Source organism: Ptychodera flava, chromosome 17 (assembly GCF_041260155.1).
Source record: "Ptychodera flava strain L36383 chromosome 17, AS_Pfla_20210202, whole genome shotgun sequence".
Taxonomy (NCBI): Eukaryota; Metazoa; Hemichordata; class Enteropneusta; family Ptychoderidae; genus Ptychodera; species Ptychodera flava.
The window spans coordinates 15,717,269-15,737,090 of record NC_091944.1 but is presented as its reverse complement, the minus strand read 5'-3'; the positions used below and the strand labels follow the sequence as shown (position 1 = coordinate 15,737,090).

The following is a 19,822-nucleotide window of genomic DNA, read 5'->3' as shown; positions in this document are numbered from 1 at the left end:
GATACTTCATGAGTGGTAGACCAAAAAATAAACGTTTGAGAGTCCGAATATCTGTCCCAAGGCACATTCTATTCTCCACGTGGATTGAATAGAGACTGAAATTTGACAATACGTATATACCAACAGAAATAATCATAAAATACATTACCATTGGATGCATATACATACTTCTACTGTCAAACTGCATGGGCACATTGTCTCTAAGAAACGAGGGCATTTTTTACATGACTGTTCAACTTTAGTTTAAGTTTTAATCTACTTACACATGGAAAATCAAAGTGTAACATTGATATAAAGTCGTTCTAAAAATTTCGTTCGTACCAGGTTCCAAGTAATGTCCTCCGACTAATGCTTCTTTTCCTTTTTCTTCGCGTGGAAGGCACGTCGGAAGAAACGGCACGTCTTCAAAATTGCTAATCCAGCGATCACTGAAATAATGGCAAGAAACGCGATAACATCGATCAAATAATACTGAAAAGCATTCAGATTAGCAGCTTGGGACCTGAGATGTGTCCCGCCATGTCGAATGATGTACTCGATCCAGAAGATGAATAATTCTTTAGGTTGCATCGGTCTGTCCCTGTTGATTCTAGAAAGACGTAAGGCGTTCTCCTTGTACCTGAAAGAAAAATGCTAAAAGTTAGTGCCTCTCGATCGACATAGTTAGCTGCCCATGCGTATAGGAAGATTCCGTCATCTGAGAACTGGCAAAGGTTGTACAAGTTAATTCTGATAAATGGACTATTTGCATAACAGAAGAAGGCGCACTTGTTGAGTTGGAGAACAAAACGCGAAGTATGCCACCGACTGTGAAGGCCACTGGAAGATTGAACATGGAGCTGGAGTAAAACGTTGATATTCACTTTCTCCTGCAATGCAAACGTGCATCTCAGCCCCATGCTGAAAGGATGCCTTCAGCCCTTGCTCCTGGCTCGACATTTGGTGAAATATATTCAATTGATGATGTAATATGGCACAAAACTGGTCAAATAATCATATCTATTTAAGGTAGGACAATACCAAATCCGTGAGGCATGGACCATCCTATAAAATTAAGAGGTGGTTTCAGGTACCCGAAGTGGGTAAGATTACCCTACTAGCACGCTACATGCGTTACGATTGATCCAAATTTAACAAATTTGTTAGTGGCGCGGTTTCAGATATGGTGTCACCCAAATGATATTTGAATCTGCCATAGAACGTTTTGATATATCTTATAAGTCTACTTTCCGAATATACCCGACTTACTAGTTTAGATGCTAATCCAGTTAGTCTTACTCTAAAACCCTCACATGAATCACAAGTCCTATTTATGTATCTCACAAGCTTGGAGACAGAACATTTCCGCTAGCTTAATATAATTTTTGCTCACTTACTTTGGGTCTTCAATTACTTTTGTTGTGGCCTGGTACAAATCTTCTGACGTCATAGTGTTTACATCTAAGGCAACAGCCATTCCTCTTTCAACCAACAGTTGAACATTATCATATTGGTCCCAAAATATCGGCATTCCGACGACCGGTATGGCGTGGTAGATAGCTTCCTGAATGCCGTTCACACCGCCATGGTAGACGAGGGCTTTGGTCTTTGGGTGTCCTTAGGATTATAAAGGAATTTTACGAAAATAAGGATTTCACTTACACAGTGCTGACTCGTACTTTTTAGTCTGTACACAGAAAATCTGTCCGTACTTCGAAATTATATTTCTGGTCGTGTGCTTTAACGAAGGGAAAAAAAGACTTGTTGGTATAGGTGCCGAGAACACAAGTAATCATCTTTGTCTATGCTATCTCGATAAGACATCTTAATGAATATGTATGTACTAAGAGGAATTGCCTCGGCAGCGGTGTGAGTGATGTGGTGATATGCTTCTGAACTCCCCAGTGAAAAATAATCACGAGCCGCTTCAGATGTTGACACAAGATGTCAATCCTACTTCGCATGCACCGTTTTTCTAAAGTAAATTTTGACGACTTGTTGCTATTTTAGTTTCAATGTTCTTTGTGTTGTTTAAAGATATGCCGAAATGCGCATTATTCGGCTCAGCATGACTGTCTCAGAATAGAAATCAAATCAGTTTTCTGCGAGGGCCACTTCTAAGTTCATATGTACACCTCTTGTTAAAAATATTGTCATGGCAAAGAGCCTTCGGCCGAGACTGCTCAAAAATAACATTGTGTTCATACAACAGAGCTGCAAAGAGGTTTTTGCCACGAGTTGTACTTTACAAAGTACCATGGTTCAAAAAGTTCTTTATCATTTGTGCCGTTGTTACGTGCAGAGAAAACGAACAAAAGGGTGAACTCAGCAGTTAACGTTTAAACAAAATTTATTATAAAAATAAAACTAATTGCTAAGTCAGGGATAGAGTACAAGCTTTAAAAGTGTACAGATTACTTATCTCAGCTGGGACGGCAAAGCTCCAGTCTCAGAGTTGTAACAGTCAGTCGGATGAATGAACAGTCCTTTGGCTTGCAGGCTTGAAGCTGCACAAAGTCCACAGTATAAATCCAGCGTTGGCAGTGAAGGTCTTGAAAAGTCTTGAGAAGGACTACTGCTGGAGTTTAGTAACACACAAGAGACACGATCCCAAAAGTCTGACTGGAAGCTGTGCACGTCCCTTTTATAAAGGCATATAAGAACAATCTAGAACTTTTATTGACATGCTAATTACTGTTCTAAAATTATCTCCCTTACACAACTAATCATTTTTCCAGAACATTCCAAACATGACTAATTGAATCCAAGGTTGTTAGGTCATCAAGGGCAGTGACCTTGAGAATGTTCTAGACTAATTGAACTCAGGTCATGATGAGTGTGGGGGAAATGACCTACATAACACACCCCTCTTCAAAAAAAGAAAATTTTTCAAAGAAAAATCTTTCTTTTACAAATGTAATCTTGAAAAGGATTTAAGTACTCAATTTTGTTTTACTCTAAAGTAAAATTTCTTGAAAGTGAACAACAATAAACTCTAAATACGAGAGAGACAGTCTGCAATTAAATTGTCTCTGCCTTTGATATGTCTAATATCAAGATTAAACTCCTGTAACATTAAACTCCATCTTAGCAATCTCTGATTTTTGCCTTTAAATTTCTGCAGAAAAACAAGAGGGTTGTGATCATATAAACCACTATTGGCTGATTTGAAGAAGTAACATAAACTTCAAAATGCTGTAAAGCTAATATCAAAGATAAACACTCTTTTTCAATTGTAGAGTAGTTTCTCTGGGATTTGTTAAATTTGCGTGAAAAATAGCAAACAGGATGATCTATCCCATGACTATCCTCTTGCAATAAAACAGCACCAGCAGCCGTATCACTAGCATCTACAGCTAATTTGAATGGCAAACTGAAATCTGGTGCAGACAACACTGGAGCACTTTGCAGTATGGCTTTAAGTGTATCAAATGCCTGTTGGCATTGCTCTGACCAAACAAACTTTACTTTCTTTTTAAATAAGTTAGTCAAAGGCTCAGTAATTGTGGAGAAATTTGGACAGAATTTTCTGTAGTAACCAGCCATACCGAGAAAGCGCATCAGTTGTCGTTTGCAGTTTGGTATGGGAAAACTTGAAATGGCACTGATTTTGGCATCAACAGGTTTTACCTCACCCTGTCCTACAGTATGTCCGAGGTAAGTTACCCTAGCCCAACCAAACTCAGATTTGGCAAGGTTGACAGTCAACATTGCTTTGCTCAGTCTCTCAAGAACTTCCGCATGAGCTTGATGTGTTTCCTCCCAGGTGTCACTATACAGAACGACGTCGTCAACGTAAGCTGCACACCCGTCTAGCCCGGATATGACGTCGTTGATCATCCGTTGGAACGTTGCCGGAGAGTTCTTCATTCCGAATGGCATCACCTTGTACTGAAACAATCCGTCTGGTGTAACAAAGGCGGATATTTCACGAGCACGATCCGTCAGAGGGACTTGCCAAAATCCCTTCAGTAGGTCAAATTTTGTCACATACTTGGCTTTTTCCCACTCGGTCGATGCAGTCATCAATCCTCGGGATTGGGAAAGTGTCTGTCTTTGTTAAAGTGTTGACCTTCCTAAAGTCCGTGCACATACGATAACTGTGGTCTGATTTGGGAACAAGTATGCACGGCGAACTCCAGTTACTTTTACTGGGTTCAATAAAGTCATTGTCCAGCAGGTATTTGACTTCTTCCTGGAGATATTTTGCTTTTGTTGGATTCAGTCTGTATGGATGTTGTTTTACAGGCTTACTGTCCCCAACATCAACGTCGTGATAGATGACGTTTGTCCTCGTTGGAACATCTTAAAAGGTGTTTATATTCGTGGAGCAGTTCTTTCACCTGTTGTTGTTGTTCTGGCTGGAGGTGTGCCAACTTTGTAGACTCCAGCTTCTCCAGGATTTCTGAGTTCTGAAGCTTGACCGAGCCCAGCTTTGAGTTTAGAGTATTTTCACTCAAGTCAGTTTCAGTATCACTATCTTCATAATGGTTTGAACTGACTGCACTGACAGGCTGAGTTATAGTAGGATTATCCCTATCCAAATATGGCTTAAGCATATTTATGTGACATAGCTGTTTTTGTTTTCGCCTGTCAGGTGTTATTATGATGTAATTTAAATCACTCAATTTCTTATCAATTAGATATGGCCCAAAGTAACGAGCATGGAATGGTTTTCCAGGAATTGGAAGTAGAACAAGAACCTTTTGACCTGGTTCAAACTTCCGTTTTGAGGTGTTTTTATCATATTTGGTTTTCATTGACTGCTGAGATGACTCAAGATTTTCTCTGGCTAATTCACATGCTTTAGAGAGTTTTGTACGAAAATCTGACACATATTGCAAAATATTCAGACAATCATCATCGTCTGATAGGAATTTCTCTTTAACGAGCTTGAGTGGGCCACGGACTGTATGTCCAAATACAAGCTCAAATGGGCTAAAACCAAGAGACTCTTGAATTGACTCTCTAACAGCCAAGAGCAGAAAATGAATTCCTTCATCCCACTGCTTCTCTGTGTCAAAACAGTAGGTCCTAATCATGGTTTTCAAAGTTTGATGAAATCGCTCAAGAGCACCCTGACTTTCTGGATGATAGGCCGATGACGTATACTGTTTAATGCCTAGCTGATCCATTACTTGTTGAAAAATTCCAGACATAAAGTTGGAGCCTTGATCGGACTGGACACATTTAGGGAGGCCAAATAAAGTGAAAAATTTGACTAAAGCTTTCACTATAGTCTTTGTCTTTATATTTCTCAGTGGTATGGCTTCTGGGAACCGAGTTGATGTACACATTATTGTCAGCATGTACTCATTTCCTGATCTTGTTTTTGGTAGGGGCCCAACACAGTCTATTAGTATCCTACTAAATGGTTCTTGAAATGCAGGAATTGGCTGTAAAGGGGCCTTTGGAATGGTCTGATTTGGCTTTCCTACCATTTGACATGTGTGACAAGTTTTACAGAAATGTGCTACATCCTGCCTGAGATTAGGCCAATAAAAGTGACTGAGAATTTTATGATAAGTTTTCCTGACTCCTAAGTGACCAGCCCAGGGGGTTTCATGGGCCAGGCACAATATTTCAGCATGGTAGGGCTTTGGAACCACAATTTGATGTTTTATAGCCCAATCGTCATCAACCAAGACATCTGGAGGTCTCCATTTACGCATGAGAATACCAGATTTTGTATAATAGGAAACAGGACTATCCGAAGTTTTACCTTCGTCATCAGCCCTGTCAAACAAACACAAAATATCTGGGTCTTTGTGTTGTTCTGCAATGAGATTTGATCTAGAAAATGTCTGACTTTGGTCAGCAGAAGTTTTACTGGAAGTTTCAAATCCACGAGGGATAACGGAATGATCCGTGTCAAACACCTGACTGAGAAAGGTGTCATTTAAGTCAACATCTGTGACATTATTTTTGAGAGTATTTTGATTCTCGGAAGTTTTCTTTGACATGGCTCGAGTAATGGCACATGAAGGAAATAAATCGGGTATCTCTTGTTCAATTGGCTCTGGATCCTGATCTAAAGTAGGATTATCAGTCACAAGTGGATTAGTAATGACCTTGTCCCCAGCAAGGTCGTTTCCAAGAAGAAGGTGAATCCCTTCAAAAGGCAAAAAGGCCTAATACCTAAAGCCACAGGTCCAGAAACAAAGTCCGAAGACAAATAGACATTATGGAGAGGAACAGGAATGTAGTCATTACAATCCACCCCCTTAATAAGAACTTTAGAACCTGAAAATGACTTTTCAGAAACGGCAGGGTATCTGCCAACAAAGAGACTGGGAAGCCCCGGTATCTCTTAAAATTTTGACAGGGGTAGCAGAAGAAAATCACTAGAAAGTGATATAAAACCATCATGAATAAATGGTTCGAAAATACCCATAATGCTATCTTGAGAAGAATTGACCTTGACCTCATTAATTGGGGATAAGAGGGGTTTAACCTCAGAAAATGTGTTGCACACATTATTAGACTCTAATTGAGTTGATGAAGAAATAAAGCCGGTGGGCTTAGATCCACTTTGACCACTTTGACCTTCACGTTTTCTTTTCAATTTGAAACACTCTGACATTAAATGGCCGTCTTTCTTGCAATAATTACAAGAAAGTGTACCGAACTGTTTGTCAGAAGGAGATTGAGACTTGGGATCTGATGATGTGGAAGTGTTACTTGAATTTTGTGAACTGTTGTCATTTGATTTCCTACTCTCCTTTGAAAAATTCTTGGATGAAAAGGACGTGTTAAATTTACCTGCATTGTTTCTGTATGAAAAGGACTGGGATGGTTTGCTGAGAAATGAAGATTTGTGGGTCAATGAATAATCATCGGCCAAACGTGCAGCAACCTCCAATGTATCTGCCTTTTGTTCATTGATAAACGTCTTGATGTCACTCCGAATGCACCTCTTAAATTCTTCAATCAAAACAAGCTGTCGTAATTTGTCATAATTCTGACTGACCTTTTCAGAAGAGCACCAACGATCAAACAGTTGTTCTTTTGTTCGAGCAAATTCAACATAAGTTTGATCCTTCACCTTCTCACAATCCCTAAATTTCTGACGGTAAGCTTCAGGCACCAACTCATAGCCCTTGAGAATTAATTCCTTCACAGAATCATAATCTGAAGCCTGCTCTACTGACAACTGAATGTAAATTTCTCTGGCTTTACCCACCAAAGCACTCTGCAAAAGCATAGACCAGGACTCCTTAGGCCAATTCAGGCTCTGAGCAATTTTCTCAAAATGGAGGAAATATTTATCAACATCCTTTTCTTGGAAAGGGGGAACTAACCTGAAATGCTTAGTGATGTCAAACTTGTCTGAAGGAGAATTTTCCTGACTGTCCAGCTCTAAACGTTTTATTTCTACCTGCAATCGCTGTTCTTCTAATCGCAATTCTTTTTCTTTCTGTCTTTCTTCCATTTCTAACTGCATTTGTATTTTTTCCTTTTCTAATGCCTGTCTCTCTTTTTCCATTTGTAATGCCTGTCTCTCTTTTTCCATTTGTAATTCTTTTTCTTTCTGTCTTTTTTCCATTGCTAACTTTTCACGTGCCAAATCTGCCTGTATTTCTAACTCTAATTTTCTGAGTTCAAAGGAAGACTCAGGCTCATAATCTTTTAAGGCAGACTCCTCAAAATGGCCAGAATTAACTAAGTGTTTTGCAATCTTGAACTGTATTTCTCGCTTGCGCATAGATCTTTTGACATCTACTTTAAGGAAATTTGCCAGTGCTATGAGGTCGTCTTTTCTGAGAGAATCAAATGTGTCCTGATCAAGGTCATCCATTTCCTCTGGTTTAAATTCCGCCATGATTAAATTTCGCTGAGTTCACAGTATACAGTAGTTTTGAAAAGGCTGTCAAAATGTTGTCAAACGGCTCAAAATATTCGTATCCCGGACGAGCCCCCAATTTTGTTACGTGCAGAGAAAACGAACAAAAGGGTGAACTCAGCAGTTAACGTTTAAAACAAAATTTATTACAAAATAAAACTAATTGCTAAGTCAGGGATAGAGTACAAGCTTTAAAAGTGTACAGATTACTTATCTCAGCTGGGACGGCAAAGCTCCAGTCTCAGAGTTGTAACAGTCAGTCGGATGAATGAACAGTCCTTTGGCTTGCAGGCTTGAAGCTGCACAAAGTCCACAGTATAAATCCAGCGTTGGCAGTGAAGGTCTTGAAAAGTCTTGAGAAGGACTACTGCTGGAGTTTAGTAACACACAAGAGACACGATCCCAAAAGTCTGACTGGAAGCTGTGCACGTCCCTTTTATACAAGGCATATAAGAACAATCTAGAACTTTTATTGACATGCTAATTACTGTTCTAAAATTATCTCCCTTACACAACTAATCAACTTTCCAGAACATTCCAAACATGACTAATTGAATCCAAGGTTGTGAGGTCATCAAGGGCAGTGACCTTGAGAATGTTCTAGACTAATTGAACTCAGGTCATGATGAGTGTGGGGGAAATGACCTACATAACAATTTGCGCCGTTGTCAATTTCATTGAATAAGGTACATGTACTTTATCGTTATCTCATTCTAAGTATATTTTACAGAGTATTTAGACTGCCGTCACAACATACTAAACAAGTTATTTCCACTCTGTTTTATGGCATACGAGACATACTTTACAGATTTACCGAACATGGGTGTAAATGAGCCCAACTACACATGTATTCAGACTATAGTGAAATGACTACATAGAATTGCAACATTCCGAGAATCACTCTACTTGCTAAGATATTTGTACACTAAAACAAGTCTTCTTGTCTGTGGATATTTTTGAAAGTTAAGTGAACCTCTAAGGTGGGTGAAAAAAAATTTCCTAAGGAGCTTTTAAATCTGAGATGAACCCCGAAATTTGCATGCCCCCTGACTATAAGAGGTGGATGCTTCCTTGAAGCCGGTCATACATCAAAACAACGTTTCATATTTCGTATTATCTCTCTCGACTGCGTGCCTTTAATTATTTATATTCGTTCGTTATTTCTCCTGAATCGCCGTTAATTGCATGGCTTAGCAAGTTGCTTTGTCCCTTCATTTGAATATTACTTACTATTTAACGTTTGTAGGCTATTGCGACTCTTCTTACCTGTCTTACTGAGAATATTGTATCAGGTATCAGTATAGTTGGTTCTTGATAGATTCATTTTGTGTCAACGCCATTAAATCTTACTCTGTATCATTACATCGCCACGAAAATGTCAATTTTAGTACGGTGAATTTAAACAATGTTTCATATGAAACAACTTCATGTTACGGTACATCGCTACATGGCCTAGCAGGATTTACTGCAGTGTCTTTCTGCCAAATTTGAATGAGATCGGTTACGACATGTCTCAGTTATTGCCACCATGAAAAAGACATTGAAGACAATTTTATACGTCTTCGAACTATCGATCGTCACAAGAAAGCGTTTAGGTTTCAAGCATCCTCAGATTGCATGTTTTCTTACCTAATAAATCGTTTTGGGGTATCCATTTCAACAGTTTGAATTTGGTGGTGTTCTTCAAATAATCCGGAGTGTCGCCGCCACCATATTTTGCAATTACTTTCTGTGGCAACCTTCCCAAGGCCGCAGCAAATCTCTTGAACTGTGTGTTGGTAAGTACTTGATATGTGCCTAAGGCAAATATAACGACGCCATGTTTGCCTGATGAGTTGATAAAATCTTCCAAATCCTGCGCAGATCAAAGAAAGAAAGATGTATTAGACCAGAGACACTATCTTTAAAGAAACATTACCGTAACTTTTGAGAAGTAATATTTTAATCGACTTTGTGTAGTAACACGAGGACGTTTCCTGCTCCTTCCACGTAACATATAAACATATAAACTTGTCAACACAACGCACTGTATTCGATATTGATTTTTATTGTTGACAAATCATTTCAATGGTGGAGTGAAATTCGGTCTTCAAAACAAAATCAGACACCATACATATACATATACAGATTGTATTGACTAATTGGTCACAGAACAAATCGACATTCCTGTGGGTACAGAACAAATAGTTAAAGAGACATAAGCTGTAACTTATGGCAAGTTTTTCAGTATTCTGCTTCTGTATATCAACTACCGTGTCTAACCGTTATCCGTTTGTCATGCTGAAATTTCGAGTATTCTTTTCTGTCAACTCAGCTTGTATGTGTGTAGTGATCATTGTTTATTGTTTACAAATGAATTCTATTCCGGACTTGAATAAAATTTTCAACATTAACAACGTAGATTATATTCATATAGGTTGTGTTGATATGATAAATACTTTGCATTAAATTACTGTTCGGGGATTCAATCCAGAAAGTGTAGGGAAACCACAAAAAAAGTTCTGAAAAGATACTGATGGAATTTTAACTTTTACAAACACTGAAAAGTAGTGACAAATTAATCAATATGGATTTAACACCAAAATAACTATTCATATATATATATGAATATAAAAAATATTAAAATAAATTATTCACAGTTCCATCATAGTGAATGAACATTTTTGGTGAAATTCCAAAATCAAATTTCTTGTACAAATATTTACTTGTAACCACCCTATGCTACTCAAGCACATGTGTATCAATTACCAAACGTCTATTAATGCACATATATTGCTAGTTTTGTATAGGAAAAAATGTTCATAGTTTTCTCATAGACTACCATGTATAGTGAATCAACGTTATCGATGAAATCCAAAATTCAAATAATTTGTACACACATACACTTTTACCTACCACTTCAAGCAAAGTACATTTACATGAATTATCAAACATATGTAAATCTACAGATACAGCTTATTTTTATTAGAAAAATGTTAGTAGTTTGCCCAATAGACTCCCATGTATTTTTGATATTTTTGGACGAAGCTCCGCTTTTTGGGGACTTCAAAATTATGGCATGTCAGAAATGAGATTTAAATGCATTTTGAGTTTGATGGGTGCATTTGAAAAAATCCGACAACCTGTTTTGGAATCTCTTATCATCCCTCATCCAGAGGTGTTTGTGCATGAGTACCATTCATCTTTTTAAAATCACGTGCAGGTACCTACCTTATCTAATGGTCTTCCAGGTTCAGTAAAATATCCTCCAAGATAAATCGTATTTGGCATCAGGGGTCGGGGAGAACTACTAGTGAAGTCAATGTTGAATAAAAATAACTCGGCATCTCCATAAAGATCTCGAATTCCTAAATCGGGTCTAATGTTATTTTTCTGCTGTATAGCTCCGAATTTGACTAGGGCCATATTGAACTCTATGTATTGGGCGATGAAGAAAGCTGTGTTGTAGACTCTGTCCCAAAACGTCATTTTATCTGTCAAGCCTGTACCAAGACAAGGGATATATGCAGGGTTATTTGGAACGTTGTACATACCAGCATTCCATACCGGATTCATGCGGTCTGTTGACACCAAAACAAATGGTCGATTAAGGTAATGGCCAAGTAATGCACCACAAGGAGACAGTACACAAGCGATAACCAGATCAAAGTTTTTGTCCTGTAACCGATGTAGGACCACATCATCCTTGAACAGCTCGTCGCATACCTCAGCGAACATGTTGTGTACGTTTACGAACGCCCGCACATTACTTATGCTTGTTAAGGACTCCTCTGTTGAACCATTTCTTGATTCGCTGAAGTCGAGAACGCTAAGAAAGCACTCTACCTTTACTGTCGTATTATCCATTTTGTCGACTGCGTGCTGGCAGAAGGGGCTGGAAACCAAGAGAGTTACAGTGTGTCCCTTATCGGCAAGATCTGTCGCCATCTTCGCAATCATAGCGAACGCACTACCAAAACCTAAACTCGGCACCAGAAGAATATTACTGGCTGTCGATTTTTCAACATTCGATAGAAATAATAGTAGGAACAATAATGTTGTTTTCCAGAGAGCCATTTTCAGCAGGTAAAATGGTAAGATTCCAACGTTGGTTTTACAGCAACTCGAACGCTGGCAGCCGCTGATACTCTATATCATGATAATTTTAACCTTCAGTGTTATCTGTGTTTATCCATATCCAGTTCTATAATCAACATTCATGGCCTCACTCGTACTTCAGCAACTGCAGGCCTGAAAGGTCACTGCAAGTAGCAACCCAGGTTGGCAATGACCTACACCAAAACGTGAATTTTGAAACGAAATTTTGTATCTTACCAAGGCTTTATTTATCAACTGAAAGTATTTTTATGAATTTTATTATGTATTCAACAAAATTTCTCGAAAGGCAAGTTAACTTGGTAAGCTGTCTTAATGTGTAAAGTTCCCAATGAAACACAAATCAACTCAACTTTATGAACTACCTCCAATCTTTTCAAATGGCATGTTTTTGCAAAAAGATGTGTATCACCCTGCTTCCTATGTTTAAATGCATTATGAAGGTCATGTCTGGCGACTTGTAAATGCAAGCTTTTGTCAAATATTCAGCTGTGTAAATTTCTAGTTGACCCTCTTATCTTATTGTTCGACAAGTGAACAAGACTCAGCACGTGTACGTTCTTGCGTCTTCAATTCCGACGATTCACCTTTTCCACCTTAGCCATCAATCTTCACACAGAGAGAGGCCTGGAAAATTATAACCCGGCAGGGGAGACTGACCAAGATTCACACAGCAACGACTCGGAGACTCTCTAGCTAGGTTAGAATTATCCACGCCGCTCTACAATCTCTGTGTTGAGATTGCTTAACCATATCCTATCCTGTACAATGACGGGTGTATTTCAAGATCATATCCAAGGACAACGAGAAAAGCAGAAATTGTTGTTGTTGTTTAAAAAGCTCATTAAGAGATGTTCACGTGAAGTTCTAGAAAACTGAAAAAGCATCTTGCCATGAAATTTATTCGCGCATTGTCTTGAGATCGTAGCAGAACACTGTCCTTTAGACCAGGGCGTTTGCATTTTGTTATATGCGATGCCTATTCAAGCGCAAGGTCCGCAGCCTATGAGGTTCAAGTGAAATTTCATGAAAGCTTGAAAGCCATAAGTCACCATTTGCGCATGTCCTGAAAATAATTTCATGTAAAGGCATAAGCGGTGTCTATTAAGGATAAGTAACTGACTGAACGGGTAAGTGTGCATTGAAGTTTTGACCTTAGGTTAATGGAAGTCATCTTGCTCGATGTTGATGAAAATGTCGTACGACCTAACTCATGCATTGATTTGGCACGGCACTGAAGAAAGGTAATAATCCAATAATCATTTCCATTCAAGGTAATATATTACCAGGTCCATGGGACAATTGTGATTTACAAATTTAAATAGGACCATCCTGAACCACTGATAGTTAGTGGTGGTACCAGGTGTCCAGAATGGGTAAGCGTACCCTTCTAGCATGCTACACCCGTCAGGATTGGTCCCAAAATTGTCTAAATATTGCATGAAAAGATACAGGATACAGGTAATTTTCATCAAAAGCGAAGCTGTGATGTTTGTATTGATAAATACATTTGAATCATTATATCTGTGGAAACTCACATTTTGCCTAAAGGATTCTAAATTGCAATTTGCCATAAGCTGCATAATCTGCACACTCAAACATTGCCTAAGTAATATTTCATGTGTTAACAGTGCCAGGGGATATGTCGTCTTTATGGCCGTTACCAATGGTTCCTCAATGTCAAGTCTTTGTACGGAACTCTGAAGGAGCGACATTTTTTCAGCAGTACCGGGTGTCTGTCAAACTTTTCAGGGTCATTAATGGGTTTAAGCTTTCGAAGGGCCATAATCGCTCAGGCAAAACTGTACGATCAGAAATTATGCATTCCTTTCCCCGAGTGGCGGCTTGTGCCATTAATCATGTCGTCTAAAATTTCTTCACACTCGATCTCGATAGCAATATGACGTCCATTTTGTCATGCGTATTTGTCCTAATGAAATCTTGCCGCGGCAGCATAAATTTTTGATGAAACGTTTATGTTTTGAACGCTACAAATGACAATCAAAGCCATTTGTGTTCATATAAATTACGATTCGGTTGAAGTATGGAACTAGTGAAGTGATAGGTTGTTGCCGTCATTGTCGGGTCCGATTCCAGGAGAACATTCATTGGACGAATGTTATTGTAGTATTGTATCTCATTGTTACACCAAAATCGATCCATTCCGTTGCTAGAATCAGCATGCGAGACGTACTTCACACTGAACTGAATTAAATGGAATACTGTCACGAGTGGTAGATCAAAAAAGCATTATAAAAGTTTGAGAGTCCGAATATCTGTCCCAAAGGAGCATTCTATTCTACCAGTAAATTGAATACATATATCTCATCAGAAATTATGATAATTTAAAAATATATTACCATTAGATGCACTACTGTCAAATTACATATTAAGCAAACTGTCTCTAAGAAACGAGGGCATTTTTACATGACTGTTCAACTTTAGCTTAATTTTTAATCTACATACACATGGACAATCAAAGTGTAACATGGAAATAAAGTCGTTCTAAAAATTTCGTTCGTACCAGGTTCCAAGCAATGTCCTCCGACTAATGCTTCTTTTCCTTTTTCTTCGCGTGGAAGACACGTCGGAAGAAACGACACGTCTTCAAAATTGCTAATCCAGCGATCATTGAAATAATTGCAAGAAACGCGATAACATCGATCGAATACTGAAAAGCATTCAGATTAGCAGCTTGGGACCTGAGATGTGTCCCGCCATGTCGAATGATGTACTCGATCCAGAAGATGAATAATTCTTTAGGTTGCATCGGTCTATCCCTTTTGATTCTAGAAAGCCGTAAGGCATTTTCATTGTACCTGAAAGAAAAATGTCAATTTAGAGTACCTCTCGATTAGCATAATTGTCAATGTGGAATATAATTCGATCAGACATTTGTTAAAGATTGTGCAAGTTCTAACCAATGGACTCTTTGGACAACAAAAGACAGCGTACTTATGAGTATGTCACCGACTGACAAGACCACTCGAAGATTAACCAAAGAACAGGTTTGAAATCTTGATATTTACTTCTTTAGGTTTTCATTTTGAAGAGTTTTGGGATGTTATGTTTGGCATAATCAAAACGATTTCTTTTTTCATGAATAACTTTACTTTTGTTATTGACATTGACATACGTACATTTGAGAAATGTAACGGTGCATCCCAGGCCCTTTGTTCATCCCGTGGTTCTGGTTTGACGTTCGGTGAAAAATATTCAACGGATAATGCAATGTTGGCATTGTTAAAATAATTTTTCAGTCTTTTTGAGTTAGGTTAGGGAAGAAGAATTTTTACGCACTTACTTTGGGTCTCCTAAAACTTTTGTTGCGGCCTGGTACAAATCTTCCGACGTCATAGTGTTTACATCTAAGGCAACAGCCATTCCTCTTTCAACCAACAGGTGAACATTATCATGTTGGTCCCAAGACATCGGTATTCCGACGACCGGCATGGCGTGGTAGATCGCTTCTTGAATGCCGTTCACGCCACCATAGTAGATGAGGGCTTTGGTCTTTTGGTGTCCTGCGGATAATATAGGGATTGTAGGTAAATGATGAATTTTCTTACACAGTATACGTACTGATACGCACGTTTCAGTTTGTACATTAAAAATCTCCCTGTCATTAGTAATTTCGCCTCTGTGCACGTGCCTTTAGCAAAAGCAAAGATACTGGTTGTTATTGATTGGTTCTAGAGACACAAATCATCGTCATGAACATTTTGTAAGTTGATTGGATTGTTTGTTGGTGAGGGCACATGTGGTTGGTCGAGGTAAGGAATTGTAGAGGCTGAATGTGTATTTGTGTGGAAGAGTTTTGGCAGCAAGGCATAGGTATAGTGGTGACATATTTCTGAAAAATCTGACAATTAACCATCAAAGACGTGATTATTCCTTAAACAAAAACAATGTTTCGTACTTTGTATGACCTTTCTTAATCATTTATTTGAATGCATCTCTTATGTATTCGGAATTTTACCAAGTTACTACCTGATGGTATGTTTGATTGTGTCACATAACAAATTAGATATGACGCTTTCACCGATTGCACAATGATTGTGTACGTCGTAAACGCTGCAGAAATTCACAATTCATGTCGTATTAAAGACAAAGGTCTGCGGCCCGGGGATCAAGTTGGTAATGACTAGTACTGTTTATGTAATTCAAATCCTTTAAATTCCTTTGAAAGTTGTATATAATTTTTAGATTTATTCAGAGATAAAACTGATAAAATACTCTGCCTTTACGTATTCTATAGATGTGATGTGTTTCAACGCCGTGTCAATGTTAACAACTATTCGTATTTTGTATGTTAATTTCTTTGGTATCAATTTAAACTGTGTGTTCATGTTAAGAATTATACTTGATATATAATGGTACATCATTATCTTCATTGGTACCATCACAAATTGTATGTTGAGGCCAAGATTAGTGATGTAGCAGATTAATATTTGTTTTGGCTGCAGTTGTTGGTTTTTCTGCCAAATTTGAATGAGATCGGTAAAAGTCATGTTTAAGAAATTAATGTGGACAGAATATGAATCCAAATAGAGACTAAAACATTCCCTCTTGCAGAACCTGGCGGTAGGCCGTTTTTTTACCCAGTAAATGGTTCTGTGGTATCCATTTTAAAAGTTTGAACTTTGTGCTATTCGTCAAACAGTCCGGAGTGTCGTCGTCATCATACTTTACGATAACTTTCTATGGTAACCGTTCCAGGGACACGGAAAATTTCGTAAACTGAACTTTGGTAAGTTCTCGGTATGTACCCAAGGAAAGTATAACAATGCCATCGTCTCCTGATGATTCGACGAAATCTTTCAAATCCTGCACAGATTAGTGTAAAAAATACGACTAGTTTTCAATCGGGTTCGAACCCACAACATACGGCATCAGTCGCCTAGCGGAGAGGCCACAGAGAGAACCGCTCGGCTATAATCTCCACTCCCAAAAAGAGGGGTAAACATATTTTAGTAAAGCACTATTTTGAAGAGAAAACACTTGCACATTGCAAAATATTTCCTTTACTGTTGTTCTACAAAAAAACCCAACATTTTCTTCTATTTCCCAATAAGAATGCTCGAAATGCAATGCTGTTGTTGACAAATGAACTCTAGTCCGCATCGACAATCAGTTGGCGTTACTGTTTGTACTGGCAAGCTGATTGATAATTTTTTTCGAAAAGCCTGTTATAAGTATTACAAATTGATAGAGCATGTAAACATCAATTCTCCAAAGAGAGTAAAATACATTTCCTATCTTCTGAAAACTACTGTTATATGATTTGAAAAATGATTTGAAAATGATTCAATGGAGGATAGACGAGATGTTGTTTTAAAGTTCTTCCATGACTTTCAGAGTAGAAGACATTGCATGGAAGCCACCAGGACAAAAGTTCCTGTTGACATCAACAACCAGAAACCATGAGAGGATTTCCATGCCCAACCCACATGTAGTCGTCCAAGTGACAATAAGAATTATTACCATCACACTAATCACATGGCAATGAAGGGCTTTTCTTTCTGAAACAAAAAGAACTTATGATGACGTGGGATGTGAAGTTGTTATTTTCTTGCTTCTTAATCTTTGTCGAGGAACCATGGATTCATGAGAGGTAGTAGTTCATGATAAATGATAAATTATGACTCATAATTTCAAAATCATGTGCAGTCACCTTCGTAGTGAACTCACGGGTCCGATAACATATGAACTGTGAATAAAATGACGTAGACGGATAAATAAGATTATCACTCAAGATTTGAAAATCACATGCACCCACTTACCTTATCTAATGCATCACAGGTTCAATGACAAAACCTCCGATATAGATCGTATTGGGCATCAGGGGTCGTGGAGAACTAATGGTCAAGTCAACATTGAATAAAAATAACTCGGCCTCACCGTAAAGATCTCGCATTCCTAAATCTGATCTAATGTTATATTTCTGCTGTATAACCCTAAACTTGACAAGTGACACATTTAACTCTATGTACTGGACGATGAAAAGGACCGTATTGTACAGTCTTTCCCAAAAGCTCATTTTATCAATCAAGCCTGCACTTAGACAAAGGATATATGAAGGGTTATTTGGAACGTTGTAAATATCAGCATGCAACACTGGATTCATCCGGTCTGTTGAGACCAAAGCAAATGGCCGAGAAGTGCACCACATGGAGACAATGCGCAAGCGATAACCAGATCATAGGTTTTTTTCCTGTAACCGATGGAGGACCACATCATCCCTGAACAGCTCGTCGCACACCTCGGCGAACGCGTTGTGTAGCTCTACCATCGCCAAAACATTACTTATACTTGTTAAAGTTTCCTCTGTTGGACCATGTCTTAAATCGTTCAAGTCCAGATCGCTGAGAAAGCACTCTACCTGTACTGTGGTATTATCCATTTTGTCGACTGCGTGCTGACAGAAGGGGCTGGAAACCAAGAAGATTAGATTGTGTCCCCGATCGGCAAGATCTGTCGCCATCTTATCTTCGCAAACAGAGAAAACGTACTACCGAAACCTAAACTCGGCATCAGAAGAATGTTACTGGCTGTCGTTTTATCAACATTCGACAGAAATAATAGTAGAAACAACAATTTTGTTTTCAAGAGAGCCATTTTCAGCAGGTCAAATGGTAAGATTCCAACGTAGGTTTTGCGGTAACCCGAACGCTGATAGCTGCTGATACTCTATGTCATAGTAATTTTAACCTTTAGACGTTATAAACAGCAAACGAGGGTATTTGGTTGCGTACATAAGTCTGTTGAAAATTAGCATATTTGGCGGGAAATAAACACTGAGCTACGCGAAGTAATTCTAGTATTTCACCCAAATATGCCAATTTTCATCCCAGAGGTCTTATATCGGCAATCAACTACCCGAGCCCACCATTTATAGCCTCGTAATATGCTAAATTTAAATACAAGTGGAGAATGCCATTGTTTAGGACCGAAGTCGGAACGAGGTTTCAGGACCCCACCCTCAACAAAATCTCGAAAAGGAATGTTTCAGAAGGCGCACGTGTGCACAGTTAATTTCATAGAATACGGTAACGCAGCGCATCGATATCGTGATAACACATCAAACTTGAAGAATTTTACTTGAAAAAACGCCCCCCCCCCCCAAAAAAAAAAATATGTTGTTGCTACATCGCCGTCGCTGCTTTTACAAACTCTTCATTTGTGGGTTCATCGAGCTACACCAAACTAAAATTTAAGAATCAGACTAAATCTCAAACCGTAGACTTGTTCGACATTAGGCTATAGCGTGTTGAGCTGTGAAGCTGGAGGTCGAAATTTGCACGAGATGACAAGTGTTATGCAGCACGCAGATCTTCTTGTTAAGAATATTAACTCCGGCTCCAGCCAATCCGATTGCCTGATTCTAGCTAAGCATATTATAATAATCTTTACGGGTCTATACGGGTTCAGCGGATTTAGGTTGTACCGCGGAAGGGCTCGAGCGCGCGAGGGCCCATACGCCGTGACGACCGATGATCAGGGTCGTAAAGGTTTTATCTTATTCCTTATGGAATCATGATAAATACATAGTTACGATCATGGTGAAAACATTTGGAGAGAGGGATACATGTTATATAAAACATTTATCGCCATTTTTGAATTTTTTCGGAAACGCAATGGCCGCTTCTCGTCCAGTATTGATATACACAGTGACGTCATTTGTTTACCTTTAGAACTTGCAAAGCAAAGTACGTATACCAACAAGGAATGGGGCGTAAATCGAGGAGTAAGAATAAATACGGTGTGGTGTAAATTACCGCAAATTACGTTTCACCGGCAGCGAGACATGGTCATCAGAAAAAAGCTGGACTAGAAGTAGGCCCCTATGTTGCATTTAAATTTATGGCGATTTCGAGATGAAATGACCTTGTACTTGGACCTGCC

General features: G+C 38.7%; 1 protein-coding gene across 2 annotated transcripts; it reads right to left on the bottom strand.

Annotated features, from left to right (window-relative positions):
* Positions 1-50: 50 nt before the first annotated feature.
* Positions 51-12,030, bottom strand: LOC139115593 (UDP-glucuronosyltransferase 2A1-like). 2 transcript variants are annotated; one of them, XM_070677837.1, is made up of 5 exons: positions 11,648-12,030; positions 11,033-11,382; positions 9,452-9,677; positions 1,377-1,596; positions 51-619 (listed from the first exon to the last, which is right to left on the bottom strand). In XM_070677837.1, the coding sequence occupies exons 2-5, from the start codon at positions 11,375-11,377 to the stop codon at positions 346-348; spliced, it is 1,065 nt and encodes a 354-aa protein (XP_070533938.1). In that variant the 5' UTR covers positions 11,378-11,382; positions 11,648-12,030; the 3' UTR covers positions 51-345. The 2 variants fall into 2 exon arrangements, with proteins under 2 accessions (XP_070533938.1, XP_070533936.1); XM_070677835.1 differs by lacking the exon at positions 11,648-12,030 and having other exon boundaries at positions 11,033-11,630.
* Positions 12,031-19,822: the final 7,792 nt, after the last annotated feature.